This window comes from Lutra lutra, chromosome 11 (genome assembly GCF_902655055.1).
Source record: "Lutra lutra chromosome 11, mLutLut1.2, whole genome shotgun sequence".
Lineage (NCBI taxonomy): Eukaryota > Metazoa > Chordata > Mammalia > Carnivora > Mustelidae > Lutra > Lutra lutra.
This window is the reverse complement of record NC_062288.1, coordinates 105,954,314-105,972,493: the sequence shown is the minus strand read 5'-3', so window position 1 is coordinate 105,972,493 and position 18,180 is coordinate 105,954,314. Positions and strand designations below refer to the sequence as shown.

At 57.0% G+C, this 18,180-nt stretch overlaps 1 protein-coding gene across 1 annotated transcript; it reads right to left on the bottom strand.

Moving 5' to 3' along the window:
• Window positions 1-1,818: 1,818 nt before the first annotated feature.
• Window positions 1,819-12,043, bottom strand: INSIG1 (insulin induced gene 1). The gene is made up of 6 exons (XM_047695066.1): window positions 11,906-12,043; window positions 10,984-11,412; window positions 8,773-8,897; window positions 7,394-7,560; window positions 7,111-7,210; window positions 1,819-3,779 (listed from the first exon to the last, which is right to left on the bottom strand). Exons 2-6 carry the CDS (start codon window positions 11,384-11,386, stop codon window positions 3,750-3,752), a joined length of 825 nt encoding a protein of 274 aa, XP_047551022.1. The 5' UTR covers window positions 11,387-11,412; window positions 11,906-12,043; the 3' UTR covers window positions 1,819-3,749.
• Between the last annotated feature and the right edge of the window lie 6,137 nt (window positions 12,044-18,180).

Genomic DNA, 18,180 nt, shown 5'->3' with positions numbered 1-18,180 from the left:
GCAGTCAGAATCTCGCTGGGGGGGAGGGGGCCGATAAGAAGAGCCAACCGCGTCTCATTGGTCAAAAGCCTGCACGAACAGGTGACTTCACTTCGAGGCCCCGCTGATGAGAGACCCTACACCCGTGCGTCGGTTCTCGTTCGCAGACTGGAGCTGACGCGGGGCAGAGGGCCGCAGATACACCCGCGGACTGTGGGGGGCAAGGCCAAGCCCGATCGAGGCGGGGTGCCGAGCAGGGCGTTCACAGCTGGGGAAGGAGGAGGGCGTGCAGCCACAGCTCCAGAGGCTGTGGGGACAGGGCCCTGTGGCCTGGGGAGCTCTGGGGAGACGGATGTGCTGTGGAAAGGGAGAGGGACGCTGCCTGCTGTCTTCCTGAGCTTGAGAACGCGCGTCCCAGCAACAACAGAAACATAGAGAACTCGTCACACAGGTGCCCTACGCCAAAATCCAGTGTCTGAGAAACAGAAGAGTGTGGTGTGGGGTCCAGGTTTGGTCTGGGCTGGCCCAGCCCCCACGGCCCTGCCACAGCACCCCCGGCTCCCCAGCCCCCTGGCCCCGGGCACACGGCGGTTTCTATAAATGCCCAGGTGAGGAACTCCTAGGTGTGAACCTTATGAAGAAACCGTCAGAGCACCAAGTGTGGGTGTCAGCTGTGGACAATTTCATCCTGGCTGTATGCAGGGCCTACTGCTAATTACTACTCATCAGTCCACAACCCATCCAGAGCAGGCCTGATGGCAGATGAGTGGGGAGTGGGCGAGAATCTTACTACACGGATTGTGCTGAAGCAGAATTGTAGCATCTGTACTAATCTTTTACAGTATAATGCTTTTCAGAGTAGACCCCAACTCTCGGTCTCTATCTGCCGACTACATTATTACAGAGACAGCGGGAACTCTCACCAAGTGAGCATTGCTAGCAAACCTGAGTTTGGACCTTTTTAAAAGAAATGAATGTGAAAGGTCTCTTTGAACACATGAAATAGAAAGACAAGTTTATTTTTTTTTTTGTTATTATATTTCAGACAGAGGGAGAGCGAATCTCAAGCAGGTTTCATACTCAGTGCAAAGCCCAACGTGGGGCTCAATCCCACGACCCTGAGATCCTGACTCGAGCCGCCCCAGTGCCCTAGGAAAGGCAGGTTCCCTTCCCTCATCTTTTCACCAGCATGGAGGGAAAGCCTGTAATGCGAGGGTGGGACGTCCCTGGGACACCGGCCGACCGGCAGGCCGACCAACGTCAGTGTGTCTCTGATCTCCAGAAACTCTCCTGCTGAGGTTGGGGGGTACTCAGGACCCGCGGAGTCCCTGCGCTCAGCCCTGCAACCGACAGAGGGACAAGGAGGAATCTCTGAGTGGTGAGTCTCGCCCCTAAGGAAACTGGATTCCTGTCCCACCTACCCACCACAGTCCAGGAAGCGCAGGCCTCCCGGATTTACTCTCAAACCCAGGCTGGGAGGGTTTGAGCCCCTGGGCTGGACACACATGGGACTCCTCTCAGACAGGACTCGTTCCTGGGCTCTCTTTGTGGGGAGACACCTATCTGGGATGGGGAGAAGGGGCCCTTCACCTGGACGGAGCACAGCACTCCTGCGGGGGCGGGGGGCGGGGGCCAGGCTCAGGCAGGGTGCAATGCCGCCCCTCCTGCCGGTCACACTTCCCACCCGAAGTAAAAATACACTCAAGCAGCGTTTCCCCAAGAGGTTCTCTCAACATTTAGTCATGTTTGAAGAGCTGTAACGCAGTTTCCCATTCTGAACCCTAACATTCAGGAGAAGCCCCCTCCATCCCTTTGAAGAAAAGCTCGTAAACACAAGCGTTGGTTTTGAACCTTTAATAAAAGTAAAAAATGAATGCAAAAAGAACACAGTGCTGAAAACTTAGTATGACTGTGAATCTCACTAGATGTCTGTATCCGGTATAGTGCAAATTTTGTTCGTAATATTTTACATTTTTACAAACGCAAATCACTTTGGTTCATATACTTGCTATAAAGTATTGGCAAAAAATTTCTTCAGATTCACATTTTTTGGCTACATTATTTCTAAGAGATAGAGATTTACTTCCAGTTTCAGAGGAAAAAATACTTACTGTTTGTACATGATCACGTATACTTTAAAGATTCAATTACCGCTTTCACCCAGTAACTCCTGGTTTTTCATAAAATGCTGACCTCCTCCTTGAAAAATCTTTTCACATGGTTAATCATCCAACTTCACTTTCAAAGAAGACGTGTCAGGGGTCAGTGCCAAGTTCGGAACGATCCTGTTTTCTTTTACACAAAGTTCCTCTAACACAGATTAGCTACACAGTCACCTACAATTTGCTCCAAGGTGTTTTTCTTGGAACAAAACCGAACAACCGTAACAAGATCGTTGCACCAGAGGAACCGAGGGTGCACGTCCCCAGCTGCGGGCGCCGGGCCCTCTGACCCTCCGACCCCCTGTCCTGCCCACTGCCCGTTTCTAGTCAAAAGGAGTCTTGTAATGAAGTCACTTTCACAGAATTTGAAACAAAAACATTTAAATTGCAAAGTACAAAAAGGTAAATTTGTAAGTAAAAATGCCAGGTCTACCCATCCCACACGTCTGGAGTATTTGAAAGGACTGGGGCTCAGTGGAGGGCATGACAGAGTAACTTCGTAACTGAAAGAAATTATTGCTGAGTTCCGCCTCCGCGCAGCACTGAAATGAATGGAGAACCCTCTTCAACCCTCATACGTTAAAAAAAAATAAATATTTAAGAGAATACAAGGCTCAGATTGGTTTTCATATACATTGCACTTAATGTTTGAGACCCAGTCCTTGCGAAGCGGGTCCGGGATGGTCTATGCCAGTCTGTGAAGACGTTGTGCTCACCGGTATCTCCGAGTGTTTAGAGACGCGCGGCGCTCCAGGCGGTGGCGTGCGCACGCGGCGCTCACGAGGCAATCACGGATTGCAGATTCCAGAGGGCCGGGGGGACGCATCGCCGTGTCCGTTCCGGCGTAGGAGGGAACCGCACGCGACTCCGGCTCCCTAAGCCCGAGACGCTCCGCAGACAGGGACGCCCTCCAAGATTACGGATCTGGGATGAAACTCCCCAGGTGTCGCAGTGAGGCCCTCAGATGACCGCAGTGTGGACCCGCGGCCTTCACCGCCCTCTGCGCTAGGGGCGATTGTCTGCACAAAGCCCCGCGGCAGGGAGGAGAGCCCGGCTGTGCGCTGCGGGGCACACGGGTGTGAGGCGCGGGGGTGTGAGCGTCTCAGCACTGGGGCCTCCCCATGCAGCCTCCCTGCGCTCACCGCCACTTCTCTTACCAACCCTATTTTTAAAAACTTTTGGATAAATATTCCTATTTTTCCACACCTCACCTTTGTTAAGCACCATCGAGCTCTATCCCCCGTGGGCAGCGATACAAAACCAACAGCTGGTAATTAGGCTTTAGTTCAAGGCTTTATGGCAACCTGCTTTTAATAACGTAAAGGAGACCAATACTCGGGAAGCCGTGCCTGCCAGCACTCCCTTGCCCGCCTGGGGGCGCGTCTCCGGAGCGGACTCGGGCACGGACACATCAACCAAGTGCCCTTTCCAGAGCAGCAGCTCTTCTCCGCGTGCTACTCTAGGACAGCTGAGTTATTTTTCCGGGAGTCACGGGGACAGTCAGCCCCATCTAAATGGATCACTGAGGAAAAAAGACAAATCTTTGTCACAATCCAATGTCACAGACTTTCTTCCCAAATCACGCTCTTCTCCGGTGGGTCTGAAGACTCAGTCGCTATGCGGCTTTTCGGGAAGCCCCTGCACAGAAAGAGAGCGAGAAGGTGAGCACTGCGCGTGTGGAAGGAGAAGCTCCTCTGCTGGAGGGGCACGGCAGACAGGCCTCCCCCCACCGCCGCACTCGGCTGGGAGGCCCCCCCCCGCCAGGTCACACGCCTGCACAACAGGGTACGCTCTCCCAGTCTGTCTGGTGGACAGCCTCAGGGCTGCTCCAAGACAGGGGCCTTAGGGCCTGCTCGCAGTCCCCCAGGGCTGGGCTGCGGGCACCTGCAGACCCTCCAGCTCTCCAGCCCCTCGTGGCCCTCTGCCACCTCGGGGTCAGCAGCACTTAGGCTGCACCAGCACTGAGGCAGGGAACCTCCATCAGGACTGCATATTTCATTCTTGGGTCCTGGCGTAGTCAGAGACAAATGTCATTTCCCACACCCCCACCCAATCGGCAGGCTCCCCGCTCTGCTGGCTGCTGCAGGGCACACAGATGGCCTCCCCGCTGCATGTGCATGGAGGACTCGCTCAGGGAGCAGGCGGCCCGCACTGTGCTGGGCATGCCGGGCACGGAGCGAGACTGCTGCCCTCCTGAGACTCGTGTGCACGCAGGTCTGGGGATGGAAGCCAGGACAGTCAGAGAGGCGGGCACCAACTGCACGCTGTGGCCGCGGCGGGAGGACGTGATCTAAGGCCAGGGTCGTGCCTGGGAAGGCGGCGGCGCTCAGCTCAGTTGGGGTCTTGGCTGCAGTGGAGGCAGGGGTAGGCGGCCATCCGCAGGGCCCCCGTGTACACAGGCTCCGACAGTGGCCGGCGAGCCTCCCTCCTCCCCCATCCACACCCTCCACAGACTACGAGTCCCTACGCACATCACCTCGGTTTCTGATCATAAAAGTAATGCTTTTGCTGTAACTTTTTTAAAAAGATTTTTAAAAAATTTATTTATTTGATAGAGAGAAAGAGATCCCAAGTAGGCAGAGAGGCAGGCAGAGAGAGGGGGAAGTAGGCTCCCCGCTGAGCAGAGAGCTTGATAGGGGGCTTGATCCCAGGACCCTGAGATCATGACCTGAGCTGAAGGCAGAGGCTCTGACGCACTGAGCCCCTTGCTGTAACTTTTTAAATGAAGACTAGAAAAATCTAACGTACGCTAAAAACCATGCACAGTTCTACTTTCCAGAAGCAGCAGCTTTCAACCGGTTCCAGATCCCACCTCCCCGCGGCCCCCCAAGAGGCTGGTCTCCTCGAGTGCTGCCCGCCAAGTCCGATGGACCCGTGCTGTGGAACAGGAATTCAAGCTGGCTCCCGCCCCCAGGCGTCCGTAACTCCCTGAAGCAATGGAGCCAGAAGCTGCTGGAAACCGTGTTCCACGATGGAGCCCTCTCCAGCACCAACACAACAGTTGTGCCGGGAGCGCAACTGAACACCGTTTCACACATGCTCACCCGTCCTGGCTCTCCACCCAGAGAGGAGGACCTTGCCGTCTCCCTCGCCTGGAGCCGCCAGCAGTGGCCACCTGCCGCCGGCAGCTCCCGTCCTGGCCCACAGCACAGCGGGCAGCCGGCCCAGAGGAAGAAGCCCCCACTTCCGACTCCGCTAACTGTCCCTGCAGCTGGGACCCGGGGGAGGACCCGCACCCTCTCATGGATGGAAATGGGAGGCGGAGTGGGCACAGAGCCTTGACAAGTCCGCTCGTTCTCATGACCTGGGCGGGAAGGGGATGGTCACACCCCACATTTCAAGACACGATAAGAACATCCTTACGGAAGTTCCCCGCTTCTAAAGACTAAAGAGGAAGAACGAGCTTCAGTAAGGAGGATCACAGCCCTGCAGTTAGCTAGTTTTATCTCTAAAACTTAGTGGTTAAATTTTTAATTTTAAGCTTTCTACCATAATGACCTAAGGGGCGCAGCAAGGATCATTCATGAACACAATCTTCAAGCGGTATTTTCGAAGGTACAATTTGCATGACTTTTAGAAGACGTTTCCTCCCACCATTTCTAGACGCTTACAACTCGTGCCTGTGGGAGGCCGGTCTCTACTGGAGAAACGTGTACGTGCTAAGCCTGGGTCGAACCTTCTCCGAGAACACAGAGCACCATCCCCCAGCAGCCCGAAGCCACAATCTTTGACGTGACGAATGTCATACAAACGTTCATTTTATGAAAAGTCACCCTGGCTGACGACAGTTTTATCCCGAAAGCTCTATTAGGAGTTCTCTACTGAAGGTACTGAAACAGGAGCATCACAGCCACAAGCACTGGAGGATGGACGGCGGAGAGATGGTGGGCCTGCCCGCTTCTACTCGGAAAACCAGTCAGTGGGCTGGGTGGGGGCGGGAAGCCAGCCTCAGGGGCATCCCACGAGAGGCCACACGGGCCTATAGAAGTCAGCCAAGTCCTCTGACCCTCATCAGGGCTGCGAGAAACCATATTTTCATCAATCCCCTGTCGAGGCACTGGCTGCACAGAACCCTAAGGGCTGGTGTAGGCGGGGGGAGGGATGAGGAACTCCAGAACCAATGGGACAAGCTACACATTCTTTCTGTGCAATCAGCTCTATTTCTGGGAACCAGCCCAAGCAGCCTTCAAATTCGAACCCCACCAGCGAGTATCAGCTGGCACCTGACTCTGTAAGCAGCCAGACGGACCGAGATAAGTTTTCTGACACAGCCCGGGCTGCTCTGAGGGCAGGGGCCTCCTAGGGCTCATAGTTCTCTTCAGTTCACTTTACTGAAGGCCTAGAGTCCAAGTCAACTCAAGAAGTTAAATGTCCACGTCCACAGAAGGGTTTAGACGTGAGCGTTACTACTGACCAGAACCACCAAAGCGACCCGACTTCCTCTGCCTTCCGGCTCGTGGGAAACAGCTCCGCGCCCTGGGAGCTGGGCTCCCCCACCACGGTGGGGTTTGCAGCGCTGCTGAGCCAGGCCCACGGGTCCCGGGAAGGGCAGGGCTGACCTCCCCAGGCCCGGACCCTGGCGCAGGGTCTCCTGGCACTTGCTGCCCCCGCAGGATGTGGGGGGGGGGGCTGTGACCCACCATCAGCCACTCCAGCCACTGCGCTCTGCCGGTTCCTGGAGCAGCTGAGAGCGCAGAAAAGCCACCACTCGCGTCTGTTCCGTGACGGGTGGCCCCACTACTCTGCTTTCTAGCTCCCCATGTGTTTGCAGATCCCTGAATCTTTATAGTTTAGCGAAGAGCTGCCCTGGTGTTGTCACGCTTTTTTTTTTTTTTAAAGTCTGCTTTTCTCAGTAATTGTTCTTGGGTCTCAACTAGACATCGAGCAGCACACGTCACAGCGACTCTCGTCAAGCGCTTCTACGGGGCTAAGCCCCACCGCGCCAGGAGCTGCCCGCGTCAGGACGTACCATGGCCAGCTGCCGGCCGATGTTGCCCACGGTGACGCCTCCCGAGAAGAAGATACACGGCAGCCAGGAGCGAATGTAGAGGAAGTCTGGGGACGTGTACCTGCAGAGACGGCAGAGGAAACTGTGCCGTCAATCCACGACCAGCAGCGCTTTTGAGACTTTCGTGCCTAAATCGACCTCATGTATAGGTAAGTAAAACAGGACATCTCAGCTTCATGGGTATTCTGACAAAAGCGCAGGAACGGCTCGTGGACGCAGTCGCTACTTGGGGGCACAGACTTACTGATAGACACCATTGTACACCAGCAGCTGGGTGATCAGCGTAGCCAGGAAGGCGATGGTGATCCCAAGACCAAGGCCACTTCTTGAACGGTCGAATGTCCACCAGAGGCCCAAAGACAGGGCCGCTAACGTCAGGGAGAGCTGGACATTATTGGCAAAATCCAACTTCTAGTGATGCAAGGTTAAGGAAAAGTTCAATGATTTTCAAGATGATCAAAACAAGCCAAAGGAAAAAACCAACCAGACAAGCAAACAAAACACCCCAGATCCTACACGTGTGCTTTCATTATTCCACACCCTATAATTCTCCATCCGAAGAACCCGCCCAGACCGCAGCGGAAAAGGTCTGCTGGGTACAAGGCTGCCATGACAGCGAGGACTCCACTGCATCACTCGGTGAGACACAATAATCTAAGGAAATGCTCCAGAAGCTCCAGCTGCTGGTATCTGACCACGGAACAGCACATTTTGTTGCTGAATCATCCGCAGTCCCCGTCCTATTTCTTGTTTTGACTATTAACTTGAGCTGAGGAAACACACTTCTCTCCCGTCTCCTCGGATGCCTCATCCATTGTCATTCGACAGTACATGCTCCCACAGTCCGTGGACACACGCCTGCCTCTCATCACAAGGCTACCAATTGGCAGGTGAAAACACAAATGTTGTCGGAGCTAAGGTAGAACATCCCGTCTTGACGCTCTTCCTGTTAAGATACAGGTTGAGCAGGACTTAGTAACTCTAAGAAGACCTTCCCCGAAGATTTTGAAATACATTCTAGTTGTGTTAAAGAAACCCCAAGTCTTTTGAGACCTGGGAAACTATGGCCTGTTTTCCTGACAAATGCACTGATGTACAGCACGTATGTAGTCTGTGCAACACCTTCCACCCGAGGACTCGGGAAGTTTAGGGACCTTCGGTTAAGAACCCCCTGCAGAGGACACCACCTTTGCTGGCCCTGAGACTTCAAGGGCACAGCCAGGGAGGGGGCAGAGAAGCAAAGACCCGTCTCTCTTCAACCTCTAGAAGCAGCGGCCCATGAACAGGGACCCCCAGCCGCTGCCCCCGGGGCCACAGCAACCAGGTCCTCACAGCAGAAGAATGCGAGGTGGGAAGGTGAAAGGGAATTTACAAAACCCACTCCAAGGGGCCAGAAGACTATCACACAACAGAGAAAGTCCTCTCCGCTTCTGGGATTACTTTAAGATTCCTGAACCACTTTGAAAACTCTTGCCAAGTAGACACCAAGCCAAGGTCTTTAAAGATCTGGAAGAAGGCCATTCAACTGACCTATGAGACAATACATACTGATTAAAAGGCACAGAACATTTCAACACGTAAGCTAAGAAAATGCTCTGGACCGAGCACATCTACGAAGGATACAGCGCTGGCGTGGTTGATGCCAACGAAGACGGCCACGCAGCGCATCACGCTGGCCCACTCCCGCTTAAACTTGTGCGGCTCGCCCAGGTGACTGTCGATGCAGGGGTACAGCAAGCCCACGACAGCTGGTAAAAAACAACACAGTGTTAGAACATGCCGGCTCACAAGGAAAGGATTTCAATGCGCCAATCATTAACATATTATTCAAATCAGTTCTTTTCCTAGAAAAATGTACAAGCTATAATATGACATCTGAAGACTGATTTTGTATTTCTGTTTTCCTGGAGTACAAACAAAAGGATCACACTGTTTTGAGAAACTGAAAATAAAATGGCTGTTCTTCAGTCCAGGTGAGCACAGACTTGAGTCGGGCAGGGGGTAATTATCCATATAACGCTATGACGAGTCAACCATGCTGAGCCTCCCCCGACTCCAGGTCCTGACCTGTGGGAACAGCCTGGGACCAGGCTCCGAGAACCAGGTCCCTGTTCCCCGAGGGCTCTGATGGGACCTGGAGCCTCATGTCTGTTCCCTCATGTGTAAAATGACGAGGGTTATGTAACTAGAAGGCGGAGTAGGAAGAGCTTACTGTTGGGGGAGAGTTAGGGCATTTTCACAAGCACAGAATTTTAAAACAAGAGGACATAGATTTTAGACAGGGGAGGGTGTGGTGTTCCAGGACAGAAGCAAAGCGGACAAAGCCAAGGCAGGACCAGGGCACATGGGGGCTGGTGGGGGTCCTGGCCCCGGGACCAACTGTGGGACACAAGGCTCAGAACCTAAAGTCACCAAGGGTGGAGGCCTGAAAGCCACAGGGCAGTTCCACCTGGTGTCCCATGAAAGAGGAAACTATTTCAGGTTCCTGAACAGAGAAACAAGAGACACAGTCCTGATAAAACATCCGATGGGAGAGTTTCAGTTTCAATTTCGTATTATATTTTATCAAGTTCTAATTTTAGAGTTTTGAAAACTGGAATCCAAAGAATTCTAGAACTTATTTTGGTATAACTTGACCTTACCTTATAGGGTTAAAGGCTAAAGAGATACAAATGTAGTATGGGATCTTGCCCTAGCTTATCTGGTATTTTTTTTTTTTTTTTTTAATGAGGTAGGAGACACTGTGTTTCAGATACTCCTAGAATCCCCTGAAGCTTCAACTGCAAATAAAGTCTAACCTAAAACACCTCATTTTAAGATCAGATCTTTGATTTAAAGAAGTGCTGTACCATCTGTGCGTGGAAAAAGGTCGGCCTCTAGGTGAAAACCTCAAGGAGGATTTTTAATAGGATACCCATATGCTTAAAGGATTTACAAAGGCCAAGTAGGACCCTATTTTCCTAAGAACAGAGATGAAAGCAGTCTACACACTGAGCAGCTGCAGCATCCCCCATGACGCGTCCTGGCTGGAACACAGCCCAGGGGACACACCCAGACTCCACGGAGGCAGTCTGCAGTGTGATGCACAGTGGCCCCACCGTCCACTGTGTCCCCCTAGACAAGGATGCTTAAGGCCTCTGTGACTCAGTTTCCACATCTGTGAAATGGAGCCATCACAGCGTGCTGTTGTTACAAGTGCACAAAGCGCATCAAACACAAAGCAGGCAGTCCATAAGTGCTGGCTACACAGCCAACAGCCGGGCACACCTGCCCCGACCCAGTCCCACATGGAGAGACCACTGCTCTGTCCCGCAGAGCTGGTGCGCTGAGGGCAGGGGCCCGACGGCCCTCTCGGCACTGCGCAGCTGGCGCCCGCGGGGGCTGCGGGGAACAATGAGCACCGGTCCGGTACGGAAGCGCTCAGTGGTCTGCGAGCCGAGACCAAGCGTGCACTCGCAGGTAACCCAGAAAGTCCCCAAGAGGGTGGCGCGCCCGATCCCAGGCACTGGCGGGGCGGCACCCCGCGGCACCCCGGCGGCGGGATGGGCGTCCCCTCCGCGCGCCGCCCCCGCCCGCCGGCCCACGTGACAGTTTTGTTTTCGGTGGCCGGCGGGTAGCGTGTTGGAGCGCCCGGCCAATGACAGCGAGGCCGCGCCGCTCACCAGTTCGCCGGCCGCCAATCCCGGGCCCGCTCGGCCAGGGGACGGCAGCGGGCTCCGCGCGCGGCCCCCGAGCCAGGTCGGTGGGAGAACGCCCCGGTGCCCCCGCGGCTCCCCCCGCGGCCCCCCCCACAACGCCCGCGCCCTCCCCCAGCGCGCACCCCGCCGCACTCACCGGCCGCCGTCCCGCAGCACGGGGGCACCCACCAGGCCGACGAGAAGATGGTGGCGATGACCTCCTCGGGGAACAGGGTGACGTTCCGCTGCACCTGCAGCAGGTTGAGCACCAGGGCCAGCACGACCCCCACCGAGAACAGCACCAGGCTCCGCTGCACCAGGTGGTGGTGCCAGCTGCCGGGGGGGCCGCCGCCGGCGCCGCGACCCCCCGCCCCGGGGCTGCGAGGCCCGCGGGCGGGCGCGGGGTCGGGGTCCGGGCCCCGGCGGGCCGCCAGCGCGGCGGGGCTCAGCATGTCACCCACTTTGGCCGCCAGCCCTCCGGCCCCGGCTCCCGGGCGGCCTCGGTGCCTGGCGCCCTGGGCGCAGGAACAGCTCCAGCAGTGGTCGTCCAGCCTGGGCATCGGTGACCGCGGGCGGGCCGGCGCTCCTGCGGGCAGACGGAGCGGGGGGCGGGGCCCCGTCAAGTTCGCGGGTCAGGGGCTCGCGGGCCCGGGGCCGCCCGCGACGCCCACTCATAGCGGCTAGTGCGGGAGAGCCCGGGCCCCTGGGGCGCCCGCAGATGCGCGGCCCGTGTCGCAGGTCCCGCGGGGAGGCCCCCCTGGGCGGCGCGCGGGCTGGCGGCAACCGGGTGTCCGCGGGCCCGCGAGTGCCCTCCGCACGCCACTCCGGTGCTGGCCCGTCCGGCCCCAAAGTTTCCCGCACCCCGTCCGCGCCCGGCGCAAGGTACCTGGGGCCCGGACGGAGGGGACGCTGAGCCGGCCCGCCGGGGTCAGGGGTGCAGCCCCGCCCCGGGGCCCGGCCGGGGTCCGTCCCGCTCCCGGGAGGCGGTGGGGGCGCCCGGACCTCCCCATCCACGCCCCCGGCCCGAGCTCGGCCCCGGCCCGCGCCCGCCTCCGAGCCCCACAACGCGCCCGGCGTACCTGTCCGAGGGGCGCCCGCGCGCCGGCTCGCGGAGGAGGGAGGTCAAGGCCCGGACCACCTGGAGTTGGGCCCGTGGCGCGGGGCGCGCGGCGCAGCTTATAAGGCGGGCGGCGGGGCCCTGCGTCACGTGATCCTGCCCGGCCCGCCGCTTGGGGGCGTGGCCTCCGCGCGCCCCGCCCCTCCCGCGCGCCCGTCCGCTCGCGGTCTGGTGAGGCGGCCGCGGCCAATCCGGGGCGGGCGGCCCATATGACGTCAGCACACGCCACCGCCGCCTCGCGCCGCCGCTGGCTCGGGAGCGCGGACGGTCGGCGGGCGGACGGCGGCGGGAGCCGCGGGGACCGGCCCGGCGGGCCTGGGAGGGGAAAGCCGGGCGGCGGGAGCGGGGGGTGGCGTCCGTCGGTCGCGCGGCCCGGCCTCCAGGTCCTCGCCCGGTCGTGGCGCGCGGTGGCCCTGCCCTGCAGACCCGGCCGCTCCAGCGCCTGCCGCGTCCCCTGACGTGTGCGGTCCGCCCGCCGGTCCCCACGCCGGAGGGCTGGCGCGGAGCCGGGGCGCGGAGGGCCCCGCTGTTGGGGAGCGTGTGCGTGTGCGCGCGTGAGTGCGCGTGCCCCGGCCGCACGGCGGGTGCGGGAGCCGCCCCGTGACACGGGATCCCCCACGGCCGCGCCCGCGCAGCGCCTTCCCCCGCGGCCACGTCGTCCTTCCTGGCGCGCGGGAGGCGGCTCCGCGGTGCTCCGGGCACGGGCGACTCACCGAGCCGCGCTCCCCGCGGGCGCCCGTGTCGTCGACGGGCAGCGTCGCGCCGAGCCAGACCGGCTCCTGGAGACGCGGAGCAGCGGCCGGTCTTCAGCCCGGTCCCGCGAGCGCACGTGCGGGGAGGCCCTGCCTGAGAGCAGATCCCCGGCGGCCCGGGGACCCCGGGGGTCGAGGGGCGGAGGTTGCATCGCGCGGGCCTGTTCGGGATCGGCCTGTGGCTCTACCCGAGCAGCTTTTTTTTTTTTTTTTTAAAGATTTATTTATTTATTCGACAGAGAGAAATCACAAGTAGGCAGAGAGGCAGGCAGAGAGAGAGGAGGAAGCAGGCTCCCTGCTGAGCAGAGAGCCCGATGCGGGGCTCGATCCCAGGACCTGAGATCATGACCTGAGCCGAAGGCAGCGGCTTAACCCACTGAGCCACCCAGGCGCCCCTCCGAGCAGCTTTAAAACCGCCAGAAACGTGCTCTCGAGCCGCTGCCGCTGCTTCTCCAGGATCTGTCAGGCGGGGCTGGGAGCGGGAAGCGGGGGCGCGCACGAGGTCTTCGCGGTGACCCAGGGACTCAGGGAACCGTGCCGCTGCGGGGGCTGCGCCGACACTCCCGGGCGCGAGGGCGTTGCGCGTAGGACCGCGCGGAGCCCTGGCGTTCACCGGCTCGGGAACTGTCGCCCGGAGTCCGGGCGCTTCCGTCCTGCTAGGTCGGGCGGCGCACGGCCGGGTGCGGCGCAGGTGCCTCCGCCGGTGCCGCGTGCCGGACCTCGCGTGAGCTGCCCCTGCGCCTTCCCGCCTCCGTGACAGCGGCGTCATCGCGGACGCCGACGACGTTGTCTTCAGACCCGCTCGCGTCCTCAACACGCAGTTGGCTGAAAACCTGACTTGTTTTCGTTTCCTGCACGGCCCCAATGTGGGGGTGGCCGGGAGGGAGGAGCCCGTCTTCACCCCTGTCTGTGGCGTGGGCAGAAGCAGACGTTCACGCCCCATGTGCTCTGCTCTATGCCCTGGTCACCGTGATCAGCTTTGTACCCAGAGGTTCAAAGCATTCTCGACTTCGCGGCCTTTTGTCATCTGGGTCTTGGCCATTTTCTCCAGGCGCCTGAGGTAAGCGCGAGCCGTGGGAGCACTGCTGGAACTTTGCAAAAGCAAAAAAAATTTTAAAAAGCAAGAAAATTAAAAGCGGCCCCACCATTCACTGGTAGGAAATCGCTGGGATGGTTGACGGCTCGCCTAGCCAAGCAGGGCTGCAGGGTTGAGTCGTTGCTGGATCAGCCACCAGCAGCCTGTGCCGCCTCTCCCCCACCCTGCCATCGGCATTCAGCACCATACACACGGGCTGGGAAGCACCGCTGTCGCTCAAGGTGTGGACCTCATGGTCGAGAATCTATACCACCGTCTTGGCCCTGAAATGGAAGCCTGTCACAGACTCAAGAAGGAAACACCAGTGAATGGAGGAAGCTTCTCACCGGCTTTCAGGAAACTGGTTCATTCAGATATCTAACACCCAGTAAGCGGAGCTCACAGCTCTGCACTCCTGTGGGATTCTTACAGCCCTGAAATCAGTGTATCTGTCTCCTGGGATCTGAGGCGTAGTGGGTCTTCCTTGTTTGTTCTCTCGCCAGCCTGTCCGGCCACGCAGACTAGCCCAGTGTCACTTTCAGTTGTAATGCCCCTTACGTACAAGCACAAACCCTATGAAGCTACATTTTTTTCAAGGTTTACTTACTTATTTTAGAGAGAGAGGGAGAGAGTGTGGGGAGAGGGGCGGGGAGGGAGAGAGAGAGAATCCCAGGCAGACTCTACCTTCAGCACAGAGCCCAGGGTGGGGATCGATCTCACGACCTTGGGATCATGACTGGAGCTGAAACCGAGAGTTGGAGGCGTAACTGACAGAACCCCCAAGGCGCCCCTTATGAAAATATTTCGTGGGTTCCTGTGTTGTCTGTCTCCTGTGTGGAAAGGGACTCTCCATCGCATGGGTTGATGGGTGGGTTGAGGTCTGTTCATGTGGCTACTTTTCTCCCCACTGGAGTGAGGGGCTGTCCACACTGCCCGGCCTCTGACTCTGCATTCCCTCGCATTTGGACCAGGACTGTGTGAATCACGGCTTCCTGGAGCGACCCCGAGGCCCAGCAGTCTTGTGGGAAGGTGGGAGGGCTCCTGCCGAGGGCTGCCGGTGGCTTCAGTATCCGTAGGCCTTATCCCTGCACCCCCAGGGTCTGTGGTTTGCCCCAGTGCTGGTAGAGTCTGGTCCCATGAAGGAAGTGGGTCCAGGCGAACCACGCCAGAGGAACGTCCGCGCACAGTCTTGCAAACCACAGGCTTGGGTTCGGGAGCCGTATTGAAATATTTTGAGAATTTACAAGTCCGTTCCCTTCGGTGACCGCGTTCTCGCTGCTGTCTCTGTAGCACATGAGGGCTCTGCGTTGAGCGTGATGGGGTCAACTTTCCCCAGCCCGCCAGTTACTCTGAGTTAAGTATTTGGGGAAACGTGTTTGGGACAGCACCATTTAGTTCTTAATTACATCCCTTCATGTTAATCATTGTAGACGTGCCATCAAGCGAGGGAAGTTTCCCATTGCTTACGGACTAAACACAGCCCCATACTTTCTCCCCAAATAACTCACTCAGGACACGAGACCTCTCTAGCTCTTTTGTACACAGAAGACAAAGGGCACGAAGGGAAGTACGGGTCTCAGAGATCTCTGAGAGGTCAGGCAGTGGGCGATCTACCACCCATACTCATTCCTGCTGTTTTGCTTTTTTTTTTTTTAAACTCTAATAACAATTTATAACATATCTTTTCAGAATAGGGTAGATAGCTACGTATATTATTTTTAATAGAAAAATGCCACATGCTTATAAAACATTCAGAAAATATGAAAGAACATATTTTTATTATTTTTTAATTAAAAGATTTTTAAATTTATTTAAATATAAAATAGAGCAAGAGAGGAGGAGGAGGAGAAAGAGAGAGGGACAGGCGGACTCCCACTGAGCACGCAAGCCCGACGTGGAGGCCAACACAGGGCTCCTAGGGCCCGACCCCACGACCCTGAGATCATGACCTGAGCTGACATCAAGAGTCAGAGGACAACCAACTCAGCTCCCCAGGTGCCCCGGGAATATATGTTTAAAAAACCCCCTAATCCCAGTGTCACTCCCCAGCCCTGGGCAGCTAACAATCTCCTGTCTCTATAGGGTTTCCTGTTCTGGAGGTTTATATGACTGGTATTACATCATATGTGTTCTTTGGTTTCTTTCTTTCTTCTTTCTTTTTTTAAGATTTTATTTACTTATATGAGAGGGAGAGCGTGAGAGAGAAAGAATGAACAGGATGGGGGCAGAAGGAGAAGCAGACTCCACAGTGGGCAGGGAGGCCGATGCTGGCTTCCATCCTGGAACTCCAGGACCACGACCTGAGCCAAAGGCAGACGCTTCACCGACTGAGACCCCCAGGCACCCCTGGTTTCCTCCACTTAGTGGAATATTTCAAGGGTCACCTGTGTTGTGTCCTGCTATCAGTACTTCACTTTTTGTGGCTGAATAATGTCCCATTATATGGAAATGCACATTCTATTACCCACTTGCCAACCGATGGATAGTTGCATCGTCCTCACTTTGGGGCTCGGATGAACAATGCTTCTGGGAACTTTGGAGTACGTGTCTCTGTGGGGCCAGGTTTTGCTTCTCTCGGGTGGGGCTGCCGGGCATGCCAGGGCTGGGTCATGCAGTGGCTCTCGTCTTCCGTCCTTAGCGGACCTGTTAGCCTCTTCTGCAAAGCAGCTGCCCCATAGCACCTTCTCACCAGCAAGGAATGAGGGTTCTGATGTCTGCATGTCCTTGTCAGCACCGTTTACTACGAAGACTTTGTGATTCTCGCAATCCCAGTGGACCCGAGGCAGTCAGGTCACACTTCTGCGAGATAGCATTCTAGTAGGCCGAGGAGCATCTTGACTCCCTTGCTAAGACTTTCTTGGCCGGCGTCATCCCAACAAGAGTGAGGGAAAGAGGCGAGTGGGCGGCGAAGGAGGAAAAGCAAAGACAACAGGGTCATGCGTTGCTGAGCCAGCCACGCTGGGCCATGAGAGGTATCTTCCGCTTTGCGGCTACCACCGTCCTTTGGGGGGAAGACGTGTCTCAGTCAGCTCTCTCCGTTCCTGTCTCCGCAGGGCCCGGGTTTGCCCCACGGCTGTTAACCCCTCTGCTCTCCTGTCCTAATACTCAGCCCCTCCTGGCAGGAAGAGCCCAGACCGCTTCTGCAGGTCTCGTTAGGTCAGATTTTCCTTCAGTCACTTGAAAGGGGGGTCCAAGACATGATTAGGGTGTCCCCAAAGGTGCCACTTTGGCATACTGATTATTTAAAATATAAGTTACTAAAGAGACAGCTTGGGGGCGCCTGGGTGGCCCAGTGGGTTGAGTCTCTGCCTTCGGCTCAGGTCATGATCTCAGGGTCATGGGATCGAGCCCCGCATCGGGCTCTCTGCTCCGCGGGGAGCCTGCTTCCCTCTCTCTCTGTCTGCCTCTCTGGCTACTTGTGATTTCTGTCTCTTTCAAATAAAATCTTTAAAAAAAGAGAGAGAGCCTGTGCAAAAGGACACCCAGGCCCTCCTCTGTCTCCTAAAAGCAGGAAACAAATCTAGCACGTGAATGTTCCCTCCTGTACCAGGCAGTGAAGAGACATCCTGATGACCGGAGGTGGGAGATTTGGAGCCGAGAAGGCTGTGCCAACAGCTCTTGTTACTTTTTACTCATTTACTACCGTAGCCCCCATTCAGCTTAGAATTCCTTACTAATTGAAGCTTCCAGAGTGAAAGCCTTTATGTCTCAATTTCGTTATCGGACCACGGTGAGCACGTAATGCATTTTGTTTTTCTCTCCTGTTAATTGTCTCCCAGTCACTTCATTCCTACTCCAGAAGGAAGATCTTGGAAGACTGAGAAGAGTTTGTCCTTTCCTTCCAGGCCAACCATTAGATGTGGAAGGTTGTTGGTCCGTCCCTCTGTAGGATGGGCCAAGGCAGAGCGTGTGGGGGGAGAAATTTGTGCGCCTCTGACAGCTGTGGGAATGGTGAGGAAGAAAAGAGGCCGCAGGGTGCAGGGGTGGGGGACCCAGCGAGATTGGGAGGAGATGAGACGCCTGCAAATCCCCGGAGGAGGCGGGAAGTGGCGGAGACGAACACCCAGCCCTGCCTCCCCCTGCGGGTGTGCGGGGTGCGGTGCCTGTGAGGCGCCTGGGGAGAGGTGGAGACCGGGAAAGCGTGGGGCCCAGTGTAGACCCTAGGGCAGAGGGAGTTTTCTTTTCTTTTACAAAAGAGGAAGACCTGAGCCAATTTAAATGCTGCAAGAAGATTCTGGTAGAGAGACTGATAAAGGGGAAGGACGCGTGCGTGATTCCCTGAGGAGTCTGGAATTTACTGGAATCACCTGGAAGCCGCTTTGAGAGGAGACTGGAGTTGAGATGGGCGGGGAGTGGGGGTGTGGGTGGGCTGCAGGGCCTAGCCCTGGGGCAGTTCCAGTCTTTGCCGAA